Below are 17834 nucleotides of genomic sequence, written 5' to 3'. Positions count from 1 at the left end.
AGCTTTCTAGATCTTCCAGACTCTGCACCTCTTCCTGCAGTGTTTCCTGCCTCCCGCCCAAATTGTCTGTGTAATTTACTCCACCCCCGGCCCTCCTCCAGGTACGCCTCGTGCCGAACGCACTCCGCTGTGACTGGTCACACTCCCAAGCGCTGCCAGGGACTGCCGGACAGCTGCCCAACCCCTTTTGTCCCATTACTTACACAAAATAAACAGTTAGGACACTGATAAGTTGTTACTTACAGCTTGTTCTCCTGACTTGTTCAACACGACCAAGTAACATTGGAAAGGTGTCAGACTTCAGCAACAGTTTGACGGATAGTCCAGCTCAGTATTGGCCCATGTTAACAAAACAGTCCCGTGTGAAATGCCGTTGACAGATGAGCATATTTTTCTATTGCTGCCCGGCAATCAGCAACTTCAACCACTTCTGCCTGATGCTTGCGTCTTTAGGTACACCTGAACAAACATTTCCTGGGAGCCATATGTGCTAACACGGTAAACAGAGCACAGTGACGCAGAGCGGGGGGAGGGTAAGCCTACAGCCTGCCCATATAAGGAAGTCTGGGTTGCACTGACGTCAATGGAACTCGGTGTTAAAAAAAAATCTGTAAAACACTGCATGAAAAGCCGTCCAAAACTGCTTTCAGGTCTCACTTCGAAATGAGCAAACCCCATTATCTGACAATTGGCATCGTTTAACACGAGAATCATAGTATCAACATTTATAGGTCAGAAAAGCAGGTGCTCTTAAATGTTTAAGATCATCAAACAAATTTAAATATTAGTCAATGACAATAAAACTGAACACAAAATGCAGTTTTTAAATGAAACTTTTTATTATTAAAGGAGAGAAAAAATCCAACCCTACATGGGCCTGTGTGAAAATGTGATTGCCCGCGAAACCTAATAACTGGTTGGGCCACCCTTAGCACCAACAACTGCAATCTAGCATTTGCCATAACTTGCAAAGAGTCTCTTAGAGTGCTGTGGACGAATTTTGGCCCACCCATCTTTGCAGAATTGTTGTAATTCAGCCACATTGCCACAGAACCCCCTTTTTAACATAATGCCACAGCATCTCAATAGGATGCAGGTCAGTACTTTGAATAAGCCCCTCCAAAGTTTCATTCTGTTTTTCTTCAGCCATTCACTTGCTGGTGTGTTTTGGATCATTGTCCTGCTGCAGAATCCAAGTTAATTTCAGATTGAGGTCACAAACAGACGGCCAGATATTCTCCTCTCCATTTTTTGGTAGACAGCAGAATTCATGGTTAAATTTATTATAGCAAGTTTTCGCAGGTCCTGAAGCAGCAAAAACAGCCCCAGTCCATCAAACTACACCACTGTATTTTACTGTTGGTGTAATGTTCTTTTTTTGAAATGCGCTGTTACTTTTATGCCAGATATAATGAGACACACTTTCCAAAAAGTTCAACTTCGTCAAAATTGAGAAGAGCCTTACTGTTCTTTTTTTCAGCAGTGGTTTTCAATTTGGAACTCTGCCATGCCGGCCATTTTTGACCAGTGTCCTTCCCATGGTGGGGTCATGAACACTGACCTTAACTGAGGCAAGTGAGGCCTGCAGTTGTTTAAATGTTTTTGTAGGGTCTTTTGTGACCTCTTGGATGAGTCGTTGCTGCGCTCTTGGGGTAATTTTGGTTGGCCGGCCACTCCTGGGAAGGTTCACCACTGTTCCATGTTTTCGCCATTTGTGGATAATGGCTCCCACTGTGGTTCCCTGAGTCGCAAAGCTTAAGAAATGGCTTTATAACCTTTTCCAGATTGATAGATCTCAATTAATTTCAGTTTAGAGTTTCATTCAAAACTGCATTTTGTGTTGTCATTGACTAATATTTAAATTTGTAACATTTAAGTATGACAAACATGCAAAAAAAAAAAAAGAGAGACAAATCAGGATGGGGGAAAACACTTTTTCCACATCACTGTATATAGAGGTGCTCCGATCGATCGGCCGATTTCCGTGAAAAATCACGAGATCAGCGTATGCGTAAATGCCATTCAACACCGATCACAAAAGCCGATATCACCTGTGACTAGAACTATGGTTCATGGTTCATGGTTTTGCTCTAAGTAACTATTGCAGCCCGTTGCAGCCAGAAGTCTAAGCTAATACCCTAAAAAATAATTGAATTCATTGGACGAGATGACCAGCCTTTCTCAGCGGTGGAAGACACCTAGTTCGCAAAGTGCTTTCTCACTTACCCGGAAATTCCACCAATGTACTCTCACATCCAAAGTCTCCTTAAAGAAGGTGTGCCATCCTCTCCAAGTTTCACCAGTGATATATGCTGTCTTCAAAAAGTAAGTCGAATATGTTTTTCTCTAAATTACGGTGATTTTATGGTTCCTTTTTTCAAATCATATAGCCAGGGTCAGGGGTAAAGCCGGGAATTCTGGGTCCCATGAAAAAAAGCTCTTGCACAGGTTCATGTGCGAGACCAGGGATCTTGGGCTGAAAAGGGTTGGTGACCACTATCTATAGGGTAAAGCAATGCATGCACTTATGGCCATGGGTATGGGTTTCTTGAGTCATTGATTGAATAATGAGCTCAGGATTTGACGAAATTATCAAATACACTTGTTTTGGTGTATTTGATTACGTCTTTTAGAGACATTAGATTGTTTGTATTACATTTTCATATGCCGTTAAGCTACATTTTCCGCTTCGATGCCTACTGGTGGCACGTTAGGATGTGTATTGTTTATTTATATTCATTAAAGTTTTCAATGTACAAAATATTAACACTAATGTAGTTGTTGACGTGCATTTTGTGCATGTTGTTTCAGGTGTTCAGTAAATGTAAAACACAGTCAGTCACTTAAAAATATGCATCAAATCGGAGGCATTTAAGACCTGCCATGTAAATCTAGATTTTACTTTATGTGGCCAATATTCTCATAAAAATCCATCATACGATCTAAAAGACAGCACATAAACCAAAAAAACAGATGAGTAAGCTAAAGGTTTCTTCCAAAATATGAGTGACCTTATTAAATGCTATTCCAATTTCTGGATATACTGTAGGGTGATTCATGTTGATAATATTTAAAGTGTGGATTCCAAAGCTTTTAACCGGTTTGGGTCAAGTGCAGAGAAAATGGGACAAAATGTATTTCCACTGAATTTGAGAGCCAGGAACAGTGAGTGCCACAAAGCTGGAGAAAAATAATAGTTTATTGGAAAATAAGACTATATCACACCTCTACGATGTTTACGACACTGGTTCTGGAGTAGTCGCATAGTGTACGCTAGAGATAATGGCCTTTGGAACACCTGAAAGTCAGGCCATATGAGCTCTTGTAGAGGTGTATTTGGGAAAGTCACAAGAGGTCCTGGGCAGCTTCTCACTTCCTGCTGACTACAAAGCAAATGAGTGTACATTCTGAATGGCTATTGCAGCCCACTCATCTGGATGCTGCAGTAGCTAGGTTGAAGAAAAAAAAAAGTGAATAGATTCTTTGTTTCCCTTGCCTTTTATTAACACGGGGGAGGGGGACCGGTTCTCTCAATTACACCCCTCTAAGATTTATCGCCCTTTGTAAACTTTAATGGCAAATACGAGGACAGTCATGTGATATGTTATGCCTTGCTATTTAATTATGTGCTTAGGCAGATGGGTTTGTACTGTATGGCTTTTGCAGTCATTCAGCATCATGTGAGAAGAGTCATTGCCGGTATTCGGCGCAAGAAAGAACTGGACGTTTTGAATGGAAAACATACCTCAACAGCTGTTAACTGCGGCTAGTCGTGTGTAATTCGCTGTGTACAAGTGGAAAGAATTTAATGTCCACATAAAAACTTGATTGGATATTTGACATTTCCGATTCCTGTTAGTGGAGTGAGCACGCTGTGTACTAAACTGCTACAGTATGTGACGCTCACCACTGTGGCCAGAGGCCCGGAACGACTTACTAGCAGAGAACCCAACAGAGTTTACAGCTGTTCACATGACTCAGGTAAAAGAGACAGACAGTTGGGTTGTTCATGACACCAATCAATGAGCTGTTAACTCATTGAGTACAGGAAAAATGGACTGTGGATACAAAATAACGGGCTTATATGATGCACAAAAATGAAATCGCAATGAATCATTTTAAATCAAGCATAGAGGAAAAAGTGTGACGATAAGCATAGAGCCAGAAGTTTAATTTGCGACACAGGAAAGGGTCTGGCTGCTCAATGCTATATGAACAATCCAATCAATTAAACATGGTTTATATTTTTAACAATAATAATTATTATATTATATTATATATTATCAATATTATCAATTATTATTATATCAATTATTATAACAATAATAATAATAATAATAATGTATATACCGTAAATGCTCCAATTAATGCCTCTACTGAATCAACTGGCGAGTCTCTTAGTCGCCATGTGGGTGCTGGTCTACAAAAGCAAATAACTGCTGGGGTCTCTAATTAGCACCGGGTCAAAAAACACTGGCATTAACAGTTGTGGCTGTAGGTAACCTCCTGATGTAGTTATTATTTTTTAATTAACTCCACAAGATGACAGTAGCGCCATTTGAAGTATCTTAAGTAGTCAGTATCCAGCAACTTTATCTATGTCTGCATACTCTTTAAAAGGATGTTTGTGCTACTCAGCTGTTGAGTTGAAACTCATGCATGTTACCCCCACTGCACTGAACTCATCAGTGCTATTAATGCTGACAGAGCAGTTTGCTCCTTACCGCTATTACAAAATTAGTACTGTTGCTTCTATGTTGTGCAACATACTTGATAACAAATGGCCATGTGCTATGTTTTCCTTTCCACTTTCTCATAAACTGAAAATTATTATTAATGCTAAAAAAAAATTAAAAAAAATAACTTGCGTATAACGAGTTTTCAAATTGTACAAATACATATAAAAACACCACTAGGTGACAGTAGGTGACAATATATGACCAAATATATTATATTACCAAATATTAGGTCGGCTGGGGCATTCGTAAACCAAATTTGTTTTCTTATTAATATTCTTTTTTATTTATTTGTTTATTCTTTGTGTTATTTTGTTTATTGCAGTATATTTTTTTTCAACAAAAAACATTTATGTGGCGCATTCATTTTCTATATGCACTTTGAAAAAATTAATCTGCCATCAATGTTTGCCTATGCTCAGTCCAATTATAGGGGAATATTCACTATAAGTATATGTAACTGTATAAGCAAGACTTTGGATAAGTTGCTGACCAACATTACCATTTTTTATTTAATGTACACAGGCAAATTAAGGGTCTAGCTAAGGCAAGAAGGCAAAAGCTAAAGATTGTACAGGCAGCCTCGGCTACCTTTAAAGCAATACAAATAACGGATTGTATTTTTGCTCTAAACTACACTAATAAAAATGTACCGTCAGACCAGATGACTAATCAATAAACAAGTTCCAAACGACAGACTTTCCAAAAAACATCTGAAACCAGCCTTTCTCAGAGCTCCTCTTAAAGTCATCTCATCCGTGACACATTAAATCATTGGAACTTCCACAATGATGAGGAGTAAAGGGGAGGGCGGTGGACACAATTAGCAGAACGGAAAGTAAACATAATTACTCACTCTGATGAGGGTGAAGATGTCATCCATGTAGGGGCGGATGTGGATCTTCACAAAGCACACCACCATTCCCATCTGCTGAAAGAGGAACTGGAGGACCACAGGGAGGAAATCAGCATCATTACCAGTAACATAAACCAGTAACTCATAAACTCTATCACTGCCTACCTCTCGGATGCTGGCGTCGCACACCCTGATCACGTTGAGGAAAGTGGGCATGACCTGCGGCAGGAACTGGACGCACTTGAGGCCCAGAGATTTGAAAATGAAGGTGACAGCCTGGACCACCATGGTGTGGTGGTTTGAGAGGGACGGGTCTCTCAGGATGCGCATCAGGGTGACGATGGCCACGGCCGGGTAAAACTCATCCAGGGGCAGGTTTCCCATGTTGACCAGCATCTCACTTGTGCTGTAGTCGGCTGGAATAAAGACAGGAAAGACAAGTTGACTTTGCTATGTTGAGGTTTTATCTCAAACTTAATGTCACGATTTCTAATGTTATGATGACTCAGTCTAAAGTTTGGAGACACTGTCTCATGCTAAAACATGAGATGGTGTATCTAAACATTGTTTGCTTGTATGCATTACACAAAAAGGACTACTGACCAAAAATGGTGGCGAACCCATCCATCCATTTTCTACTGTATACTGCTTATCCAACTCAGCGTCAGAGCTGGAGCCTATCCCAGCTGACTTAAGATGGGCATACACAGGGTGACTTAAGCTCGGAGTTTCACCAAAAATGGTGGATAATTGCCTGCCCAGCCCTCCATCAATACATTTTGTATACTTCTTATCTTACTAAGGGTGATGGGAGAGCTAGAGCCTATCCCAGCTGCCTCAAGATGGGCATACGGAGCGGGAATTTACCCTGGAGTTTCTCCAAAAATGGTGGAGACTTGTCCACCCATCTGTCCAATACATTTCTATACTGCTTATCCTGCTCAGGACTGCGGGAAGGGATGGTGCCTATGCCAGCATACGTAAGATGCACATACAGTGCAAATTAAGCTCTGAATTTGACAAAAAATTCTGGAGAATTGCCTATCCATCTATACAAACATTTTCGATGCTACTTATGCAACTAAGGGTCACAGAAAAGGCTATAGCCCAATCGCAGATGACTTAAAACAGGTACACACTCAAATTAAGCCCGAAGTTTAATAAAAAACGGTGGAGAATAGTTCATCCATCCATCCGTTGGGATGGGCTCACACGAATGACAGCAAATGTAATCCAGTCAACCATTTGTTGACTTTGCTGCATTTGACCAAGGTTTGTGACTTTTTCAACGCTCATGTTAGGTATCTGTTTGAATCCCCTGGATGGTTTATTTTCAAACACTAATGGTGGTTGGTGATGGGCTGCGTCCTGTTTCATCTTCTTCAAAGCCTTCCATGGAAAAGTATGTGTCGTCCAACATAAACACAGTTTCTCTGCCATTGAGAGCTTCATGCGGTAATCATCACAATATGGGGAATCGGGGTCTACAGTATGGTTATTATTATAGCTTTAAGCTTACAGCCTTACTTTGTCACAAATATATAATAGTGCTTACTCACAACTTTCTGGCACGCATATTAAAGTGAATTAATTTTTTTAAAACCATGTGTCCTCATTGGGGTCATGGGTGAGCTGGAGCCTATCCCACCTGACTTGTGGGCACACTCTGGTCTGGTCACCATTCAATCACAGGGCACATATAGACAAACAACCATTCCCAATCACATTCACACCTATGGCCAATTTACAGTCTTTAGTTAACCTAACGTACATGTTTTTGGGATGTGGGAGGAAGCCGGAGTAGCTGGAGAAAACCCACGCATGTACAGGGAGAACATGCAAGGAAGATTCAAACCAACATCCACTAGATCATCGTACAGCCCACATTAAAAGCTGAAACTTGAAAACATCCAACCCCAAACAATGTCACAGTGCATGTTGCAATTCATGTTTCCCTTCAATGAACTGCAGTTTCCCCAGTGCTGGCAGCACTCAAGCAGCCCCAGACCAAGACGACCACCAATTGTCTTGGTACTCACTTATGTTACCAGATATTTAGACAAAAACGGCTGTGTTTTAAGTAATTTTTAGTGGACAGTAACTCTACACTGTGACACAAGCTGTACACTGAATTCTCCAAAGTTATATCAATTTCTATACCATTGCCCCTTCGAAGATATAATAAAAATGGTTGCTGGAATGTGGGGGGTGTACTTACAGTACATATAGCTGAAAGAGCGGTTTCATCTCTTAATGAAAACCATCAAGGACAGCACACATCCACAACACTCATTATTCACACTCCTACCGTCAGGCAGACGTTACAGGAGTTTGAAGTCCAGGACCACAAGGCTGGCAAACAGCTTTTACCCACAGGCCATCAGGCTCCTCAACGAAGCACTCGCACACGCCGCACGCACACACTCATAGCACTTTATTTATTTATTTATTTATTTATTTATTTATTTGTATTATTTGCTTGTATTAATGTCTCTTCTGTTGTTGTTGCTTAATTTATTGGTATATATGTTTATGTGTTTATGTTTCTTATGTTCTTATTCTTTCATTTGTTTTATTTCTTTTCTTGGGAGAATGAACAGAATAAGATTTTCATTGCATGGTATAACTGCTGTTTTACTATGCACATGACAATAAAACTCTCTTGTATCTTGTATCTTGTAAAACCTGAGACAACAACCAAACTTTTTAGTATTAGCAAAGCATTTGGGCAAGTCAATTGTCCTTTTGTAGAGAATAAATGTGGCTACATGAAATGAGTCATCAGCTGTTGCATGAGCAGTTGCACCGCATGTTCTCCTTAATTATTTTCACAAATGTTTTCTTTGACAGGTGATGCTTACGGGGTTAATGTGTCCATTTAGCCATGCAGAACTAGTGAGTTTTACAGGCAAAATAAGCCCACAGACGTCTGGTATTCAGAGTTTTGCTGACCTTCTCCCTGAAGACGCAGGTTGTAGACATAACAGACTGACAGAGGCTGCAGAGAGAGGCTTCATTATTGGCCCTTTTATGAATACCATTCAGGCCTATCACAGGTTTGTAGAAGACAAGCTGTTTATTTATACCTGAACAGTCATCACTATGGTCCAACGAAGACATGGGAAAAAATTAAAAATTATAGCCATTTTCTGCAGCTATAGGCAATAATCGGTCAGTTTTAAGGCCTTGACTTTCAGAAAAGAGAGATGGGCAGAACGAATGACAAAATCTGTGCCCTAAAAACCTACTCTCTCCACAGTGACACAATAAATCCACCAACACATACAACCTGATCCTAGGGTCTGGCTGGATGCCATTCAGTTGGAGAACAGATCTGGTAAAACTATTATCACGCAGACACAAGACACATAGGGCTGAGCTCCTCTATTTGTGCATATGTGCAAATGTGCAAATGCAAATTCACGGTTACGCTGCACAATCATTGCGTGTCACTTGTTACTTGCAAATAATTGGCTCTGTGAATAAAGGTCTGATATAGGACCTGCTTTGATTCTTTCTTGAAAGCATGGTCGTGGATGACCATATATCATAAGAATAGTGCCTTCTATCCAGCGGAATGCCATTAGACGGTTCTAATACTACCTTCGGATGTGGAAAATTGCAGTGCAGGTGCCGTTTATACAAAACTGAGACAGAAAAAAAGGAGGGCAGGCTTTTGCAGGCAAGTAGATTCTTCCGTACGGAGAAGCTGCACATCAGAGCCATACCAGTAGTTGTGGAATTTATACGCATGTGCCTTTAATAAAGTACCCAACAACTTGGGCCAGAGTTGTATGCTATTCTTAGGAGGCAGAACATTTTCAGGTCAAGTTTGTAACCCTCACCCCATTTCAAGGAAAAATGGCAGCTTTTTTACTAACAGTATCTTCTTTCACACAAAGATGCTACAAAATAGGCATTCAACCTAAAAAGCGACATAGACAAAAGGAGGAAACATTCTGGCATTAAGTAGCCTCTTTCACACAATGATGCCACACTCTGCCTAGTCTCAGTTTAAGTGCTCTCAGCAACTTTGTCATTAAATTAACAGTTTTGCAATGGTTGTTGAAAAAGTTATATAAATAAGTTAATAAATATATTAATAAATCATAAAAATTATTATTTGTCATGACAAAAAAAATTGCAGACGCAGAACCGGCACAACACAGTGGCGGCAGTCCGCCCTCCTATGCAGCCCGCAACCACAGCCTCAAAAAAGTCCTAGGGGAAACCCTGCGTGACCGCTGCAAAAGAGACCGTGTTAGAAGAATCCTTTTTGATGAGAAAGCACCGCAAAATCCAACTGGCATTCAGTCAACCCAAACAGCCAAAAAAGAGATTCCCATCACTATAAAATGCCACATTTTACATCTGAGATACTGTATGTGATTTGCTTTTGAACACATTTCCCACCCTGTCACATGTTCTGATTTTAGCGTCCATAAGCATTTGACCGTCCACGGTAAGTTTGTCCTAGTAAATGCACTGTGACCTCCATGCCTCATTGGAATATATATTTTCAAATTCCTATGTGAACACTATGTATTATGGCTACAAATGTCCTGTGGTTATCACGCATGTTAAAATCTGGCAGACATCATAAAATGACACCAATTTGTCTGTATATGACAATATCCATCTGGCTTACGCGCACACTCACACGCACGCACGCACGCACGCACGCACACGCACACGCACACGCACACGCACACACATTGCAGGCACAGCTTAAAAAGTCCCGGAAGGATAGCCCAAAATGTACATGTGTGTAAATAATGACCATAGGCAGACACTTGTGATGTAGGCGTACAGACTTTCCAGCTGCTAGGTCTGAGAATTTAACACCACGGTAGTTTTAAAGAAAATAAAAAATAAAAATCAATATTACAGAGCACAATGAAACGTGTTCCCTACGCATAGAGTTTAGCCATGGTGATACAGTTTACAGTAGGCATACCTGAGTCCTGACTGGACTTGGACTCGGAGAGACTGACGGCAGACGCATCTCGTGACTGGTCGATCATGCCGATGTTCACCTTGTGTTTGTATGGGTCCAGCGCACCGAGCAGACCCAGTACACGGATGGCCTGTCGGTAATGCACAAAACCACAGTAAATCGTCTTTTAAATAGAGGCCATCTGCCAATATTAACGAATACTTCGTGAAAACCTCCATCAGTATTATAAAACCATAGCTGCAATTGAAACCTTGGATCTAGAAATGTAAGATTTGAATGAAATCTACAGTACAAAAAAAATGTGACAGAGTCTAAATGTGTAAAGTAAGATTTTTCAAGTTAGACTTAAACTTCCACACAAACTAATAATGAAATAATTATAATAACAATGTCAAATCATTTTATTCAGATAAGATACTTTTTAAAATCTTGACAAAAATTTGTATTATTATTATTATAGTGTACAGTATATATAGTTTTGGCAGATATACATTGTCAATGTGTAGTTTCTTTTGTTAGTATTACTGTTACTATTGTTATACTCCATTTTCCTGTAATATATATACTGTAGTTTAGACAGATTTACATTCTTAATGTGTAGTTTCTTTTGTTCTATTCATTCTTAGTAATTAATTCATATATTAAAATTAAATACAATAAAATTAAAATACGTAAATCATTTATTTATATGTGTGTTTGTCCGCAACCGAAATGAGGATTAAGCAGCACAGAAAATGAATGAATGAATGAATGAATGTGTGTTTGTGTACATTGATTTCAATACTTTTTAAATTACTGTTTGTAATATAATTTAACATATATGAATTCAAAATTTGAAATGAAATATTATACTATTAAATAAATAAATAAATAAATATTTTTTTGTTTTTGTTTATTTAATTAAGTACTTCTTCAACTACCTTTTAGGGATTCTCCATGTTAAATAAAAATAAAAATAAAAATCTGTTTACTCTGTGTGGCTGCTTTTAGCATTGTCAAAAATGTGTAGACTGTTAATTTTTTGTAATATTAGTCCGTATGAATTAATTCATAAATCAAAATGTAATTTACATTTTTTTTTACATTTCTTTATTATATTTTAATTGTTGTGTATTCATTTAACTACTTATGGATTCTCCATCCCCAATTCTGTTTACTCTGAGTGGCTACCAAAAAATGACCACATCGTCCCTGAGCCTCTCATTATGTAACAGGTAAGGAAACAAACAATTTTCAATTACATCAGACTGAAAAAATAGCAAAAAAAAGTTTCAGGTCTCTATGGAAAAGTGCAGTGTTTATATTCATGCAATGACAATTCAGTGTTTCAAGTCCAAACAGACAGGCAAGCCTTAATTTGTTAAGCATGTGTGTGCAGTCAGGCCTCATTACAAGTTACTGAGCTCCCAAAGGCATGTCGCCTGTAAGGAAAGCGTGAGAAACACACACGTGTGCGTATACCTCTCTTCTGATGCCCTGGTTTTGCTCCGTCTTCAGGAAGTTGAGCAGCACCTCCAGAAGGGAAGGGTACTTTCGGTAGGGCTCCACCACATAGCCGGTACTTGCCACCTGTTGGCCCAAGGTCCACAATGCCACCTGGTGGAGAGACACAAACAGCAATATTATAAGTTAAGGAATTTTTATCCTGGTAATTTTTAGGGATATTCTTTGTGGTGTGACAGATCGTTATACAGTTGACCCCTCGGAATGCAGACACTTGGAATTCAAAATTAGATGGAACAAAAAAAGAAAATTTTGTTTTGGAGTTTGATTTTGGGAGTTGTGTATTTTCTATTGCCAGGATACAAGTTAAGGTCAGAAGAAAATGGAGGGGGGCAACAAATAACCTTATTCTATTTTAACTTTTACTGTTAACAAGAATTAATTGCATAACGTGCATTTACATAACAATTAGCTATGCTAAAACACTTCCTGTGCTGCATGATAACTTTGTTGTTTAATGATTACAATTTCCATTATTTTCCGATACAGAATCAGCTTCTTTACGTCCTTTTTCCTATGTTGCTGTTCTATATAAATAGCACAAGCGGATAAATGCAACTAGGGAAAAAAATAAGAAAGAGAGGCCACAGTCGCATCACATACCTGTCGTTTGGCCAATGAAGACGAGTCCTGCAGCATGTCCATGATGATTGGGAAAAGCTCGTCCATCCACTTCCTCATCTCCAGGCCGCTCACCTGACAGGGAACAGAACAGATTAATATTCAGTTGGTTTATTCCTGCTTTCAAGTCTCTCTTCCACCCTTTCACACTTTACCTGGGCCAGCTCGCCAATGGTGGCAAGCACGCTGATGACCACTCCAGGATTGGGGTCTGGGTCTTTCAACTTCAGGATGAGAGCCTGCAAAAGTAAAGTTTACAGAAGGTAAGTGGCATATGCACCTTCACAGTGGCTAGAACTAACACAGTTGAGATAGCACCTTGAGGATGGGCTCCATGTAGGGCCGTATGAGGCGAGGGGCGTTGGAGACCAGGTGGCCCAGCATACGTGCACTCTGCTCCTTGTTTCTACCAACTCCACTGTGCTCCAACTCGGTTAAAATCTGTGACAAAAAAAAAACCCAGCTGACTTTTTAATTATGTTCTAACAGTAATGTGTCGCACGGTGGTCTAGTGGTTAGCACGTTGGCCAACACAGTAACAGCTTGGAGATCGGGAAGACCTGGGTTCGATTCTCCCCTGGGCATTTCTGTGTGGAGTTTGCATGTTCTCCCCGTGTGCGCGTGGGTTTTCTCCGGGTACTCCGGCTTCCTCCCACATTCCAAAAACATGCAGGTGAGGTTAATTGGCGACTCTAAATTGTCCATAGGTATGAATGTGAGTGTGAATGGTTGTTTGTCTATGTGTGCCCTGCGATTGGCTGGCGACCAGTCCAGGGTGTGCCCCGCCTGTCGCCCGAAGTCAGCTGGGATGGGCTCCAGCATGCCCCCGCGACCCTAATGAGGAAGAAGCGGTATAGAAAATGGATGGATGGATCACACAGTAATGTGTCCCTAGAACCTGCTTATCAGCACCAAAATTGAGGAAAATATATAATCTTCCACACTTCTCACTTGAGGACATCTTTATAAAAAAATAATACTAATAATTTTTTTTTTTTTTAAAAACAGGCTTTGCTACACAGTTGCAGCTCTGCCACAGTTTGATCATGTTGTTTTTCTTAGGTAAATAGGCTAGCCTAGCATGTCGCTGTTAGAATGGGAGTATTCACATTGCTATGTTAATGTCGCTAACATTTGTGTCCTCATGTCACACTCCTTAATGTTATGTTGTAATATATGGCATCTATTACTATATTATGGGAATACTGGTATTTTTCGATTGTGGGTTATAGTTTTTCTGCATTAAGGTTTGTGATCATACAACGATGTAATTTTTATATAGATGTGCCTATACTGCTCTCTCCTGGCGCCAAGTAGTAACAGCACCCAACACCCATTGAGCACAACTAATCCCAAATGTGCATGATGATAAATATCTTACAAAACATTTTTAAAAAAGTACTCCTTAATTGAACACATATTGTAAAAACAAATGGCCCATTGTCCACATGTACTACCTGAATGAGCATCTTGCGTAAGAAGGGCATGACAAAGGCCGGGTTCATGCTGCTGAGACGTCCGATTGTGCAGATAGCCAGTTCTCTGATCTCAAATACTTCATCATTCAGGGCCACAAAGAGCGCTTGCAGGTTCTCTGCCTGTGCCAGGTGGGCATCGAAGCGCTCGTCGAGGGACGCCAACACACAGTATCTGATGTCGGGATCTGAGGAAGGACAGCGACGATAAATCATTTGCATTGATCTATAAAGGTCGTCCAGGGTGGCGGTCCGTCATAGGTTACCTGGGTCTGTGATGCCGACCACCAGCAGCTTACTCAGCACATCCGCAACCACCTGCACAGCTGTCTGGCTTACAACATGGCCACTGATGGGGTGTATGGAGGGAGTGAGGAGTCGGGAGCAGGTCCTCGCTGCCTCCATTCGGATCTCCTTGTGCTCGCTGTTCAAGAAGTGGTCGGCACAGTGGCGCACAAACTGGGTGAGGGAGTGTCCTGATGAAAGACCACCAAGTTAGAACAACCTCAAAATCAAATGTCCCAGACGTTGAAGTATTGGTAGAGTGCAACCAACAATATGCAACTAAAACCCAGAGTTGTAATTGCCACTGTGAATCAGATCACACGGGATCTCAGCAAATCTTGTGAGGCTTCAGCATAACTTGTCTTGACACTCAGCCATCTAGTCAAAACTTCAGAACACATTTCTGTCCAGGCTGCAAGTACAACATGGCTACGTCAACATTATACACTGTATGGCATTTAGGAATGTTAAAATGTTACTTATATCATTGCCTCTGTTTACCTTACTTTTACACATGTATGACAATAAAGACTTAAAATATTACTTGCATCTCCTTAATTTATTTTTACACTTGAATGACAATATGAATGTTAAATGGGTTACTTAGTCCGCGATCTTCATCCGCGCATGTAAACAATGTGGAACATGTACACAACAACGAACAGGCAACAGCGCCAACTAACCAGAACTACGTTCCTCATCACCGAAATCCAACCAGAACTCGGCTCAAAGGACGAAGTGGGAGGTAAGTCACTATTGATTCACTACACTGCTGATGGGCATGTCATACAACTTCATGTAAAAAATCCGAACTATCCCTTCAAAAAGGTTAAAATGTTCCTTGCCTACGCTTAACTATTTTTAAACTTGTGTGAGTTAAGTTAAAATGGTACTTGCCCATGCTGAACCTATTTTTACACTTGTATGGCAGTTAAGAATGTTAAAATCTTATTTGCCTCTGCCTAAATTCTTTTTTTACCCTCTGTTACTTAATAATAATAACATTGTCTCCACTTATTTTTACACGTACCTTTATATGAAATGTTAAAGATCCTTGAAACATTGCTTGAAGAGTATTTTTGTCATGGAGACAGTTTATTACATAACATTATAACAGATTATTTATATTGTCATTATTTCCTATTGGATCAAAATGTCTTACCTTCAAACTCAAAGCTTCCCAATGTGCGAAGGGCCAGAGTGATGCTGCCAACGTCACTGGCCTCCGGGATGTTGGTAAGGCTCGGTGAGGCCAGCTGGTGAGCCAAGCCTTTGGGCATGCCTGGGTGACGCAGCGGCTTGTGCATCAAAACCAGCGAAAGCATCTTCAGCAGCCCATCCTGGATGTCCTTCTTCAGCTGGGGGATCTGGCGGCTCAGGTCGTACAGCACCGCTGTCAGCGCAGGGCTGGACAAACGGGGAGGACAAAGTTATGGAATAAAATTCAGGCATTGTCAAGCATACTCTAGGGTGTATGGTACCTGAGGCCCACAGCTAACATGGGCTCCAACAGCTCCTTGATGTCTGGCTGGATGCTTGGGCCCATGGCCCTGGACAACATGCTTATACAGGTAAACACTGTGGCATCCACCTGTATTGACTTCTGCCTCCTGCACACCAAACACATAACAGTGAAACACAAGGGCATGGGAGAAAACCAAATTCCAAGAACTGAGCAAGAATACTAAATGTCAATGATGACTGACTTGTGAGCAAAGTCTTTGGGTGGAAGAGCCGCCTTGATAATCTCCAGGATCTTAGAGAGATAGGGCTGGATTTCCACTCTGACCGCCACCACCAGCAAACCCAGAGCTTGGAAGGCTGCTGTCCTCTCCTTCTCCTTCTTTAGGCTGCCCAGGAGGTATCCCATGGTGTCTGACAGGTATTGGTCTATCCAACAACAACAGTGTCCAACAATGTGATCTCAGTGTTCAAGTCTATATGTTGGCTGGAACATGTTGACCTGAACTACCTTGTTCATCTTGTGTTGGATCTCTTAAAAATGAACTACACTCACCAGTAAAGGTGTGCGGCTGGAAGGCACCAAGCCGTGGAAGCAGATTGAGGATGGTCATCTGGATGAGAGGATTCTTACTGGTTCGGTATTTTAGCACCCATCGACACACCTGGAAAAAACAAGAGATTTTGTTACTTCTCCAATTAATGCCTCTATTCAATTAAGCACCTCCTTCTGTGGCCAGGTGCGTAGCCTACAAAAGCAAACACCGCCGAAGTCTCTCATTAGTGTTCATTAGTGTTCATTAGTCATTATTCAGCAACTTTATCTCTGCATGCACTTTAAAATGTTGCTACTCAGCTGTTGGTGTGAAAGTCTTACGTGTCACGCTTGCCATACTGTTGTTTACAATGAACTCATCAGAACTACAGTATCAATGCTGACTGAGCAGTTTCTATCCTTACTGTCGTTACAACATTGGTTGTGTTGCTGTGTTGTGTCACTCTACTTGTAAAAAAAATATCATGTGGTCAAAAAGATAGACGTTTGCCTTTCCACCCTCCCATGCACTCCAAATCATCATTAAAGATATAACATTAAAATCTTATATGTAACAAACAAGTTTTCAAATTTCTAAAATAACAGCCTCTCTCACAACACACTCTCACTCAGCCAGTTATCATCTGAGTAACACCCCGTCCCTCTTTGCCTTTTAGGATAAATAAATGCCCCAGCTATGCTTACAGCGTTTATTGTATCAAAATTCCACTAAACATATTTTAAATATTTTTTAGCAAGACCTTGAATTTTGATTTCCCAAGTACAGTAGACGTCCCTACAGCGTAAATAATCCGTTCCGAGAACGTTTATGTTATAGGGTTATACGAAGCGTAAAATACAAGTAAATAGCCTAATCCGTTCCAAGATCTTCCCAAACTCACCCCTTTGGCTATTCAAAATATTCAAAGTCCACCAAACATGGTGGGAAAATATAAGAAAACGTTAGCATAAACATAGTAGAGTAACATTGCAATATAAAATAAGGTAATAAATAAGATTACTGTAAATGAATAAAACTGAAAGGCGCCACCAAGTGTACAGCACTGTTAGTCTGAACTTGCACCGACTTTAAAAAAAATAAAAAAATTAAAAAAACTTGCACCGACTTTAAATTTGCCAAAGTGAAACCCCTTTTTTATGTTTTCATGAAAGAACTGAAGCTGTACTTCAAATCAATATCCTCTGCTAATAACAAGAAAGCTATCAAGACTATAAATCTGTGCTCCCACTTCAATATCCTTAATTCAATTGAATTTTCATTGCTCAGGTCCCCTGGTGTAACTTACTTTAATAATAATAATAATTAATATTATTATTATTATAATCATCTTTATTTTTTTTGTATTTATTTATCACTTTTCTGTTACGTTTTTATTTCTTTAAT

The 17834-nt window shown here is 40.2% G+C and overlaps 1 protein-coding gene across 1 annotated transcript in view; it reads right to left on the bottom strand.

The window, feature by feature from the left end:
- The window catches only part of mtor (mechanistic target of rapamycin kinase), a 127066-nt gene that overhangs the window by 101614 nt on the left and 7618 nt on the right, over positions 1-17834 (bottom strand). Inside the window, exons 8-20 of the mRNA XM_054767890.1 lie at positions 16451-16559; positions 16140-16323; positions 15915-16043; positions 15596-15840; positions 14415-14624; positions 14131-14336; positions 12992-13114; positions 12829-12912; positions 12656-12748; positions 12011-12145; positions 10550-10679; positions 5758-6008; positions 5593-5679 (exon numbers count right to left, since the gene is read on the bottom strand). Of these exons, the coding sequence (XP_054623865.1) occupies positions 5593-5679; positions 5758-6008; positions 10550-10679; positions 12011-12145; positions 12656-12748; positions 12829-12912; positions 12992-13114; positions 14131-14336; positions 14415-14624; positions 15596-15840; positions 15915-16043; positions 16140-16323; positions 16451-16559 (1986 nt within the window). The remainder of the gene's footprint in view (positions 1-5592; positions 5680-5757; positions 6009-10549; positions 10680-12010; positions 12146-12655; positions 12749-12828; positions 12913-12991; positions 13115-14130; positions 14337-14414; positions 14625-15595; positions 15841-15914; positions 16044-16139; positions 16324-16450; positions 16560-17834) is intronic.

Source organism: Dunckerocampus dactyliophorus, chromosome 1 (genome assembly GCF_027744805.1).
Source record: "Dunckerocampus dactyliophorus isolate RoL2022-P2 chromosome 1, RoL_Ddac_1.1, whole genome shotgun sequence".
NCBI lineage: Eukaryota > Metazoa > Chordata > Actinopteri > Syngnathiformes > Syngnathidae > Dunckerocampus > Dunckerocampus dactyliophorus.
Note: the sequence above shows the minus strand (reverse complement) of the source record. Positions and strands in the feature narration are given on the sequence as shown.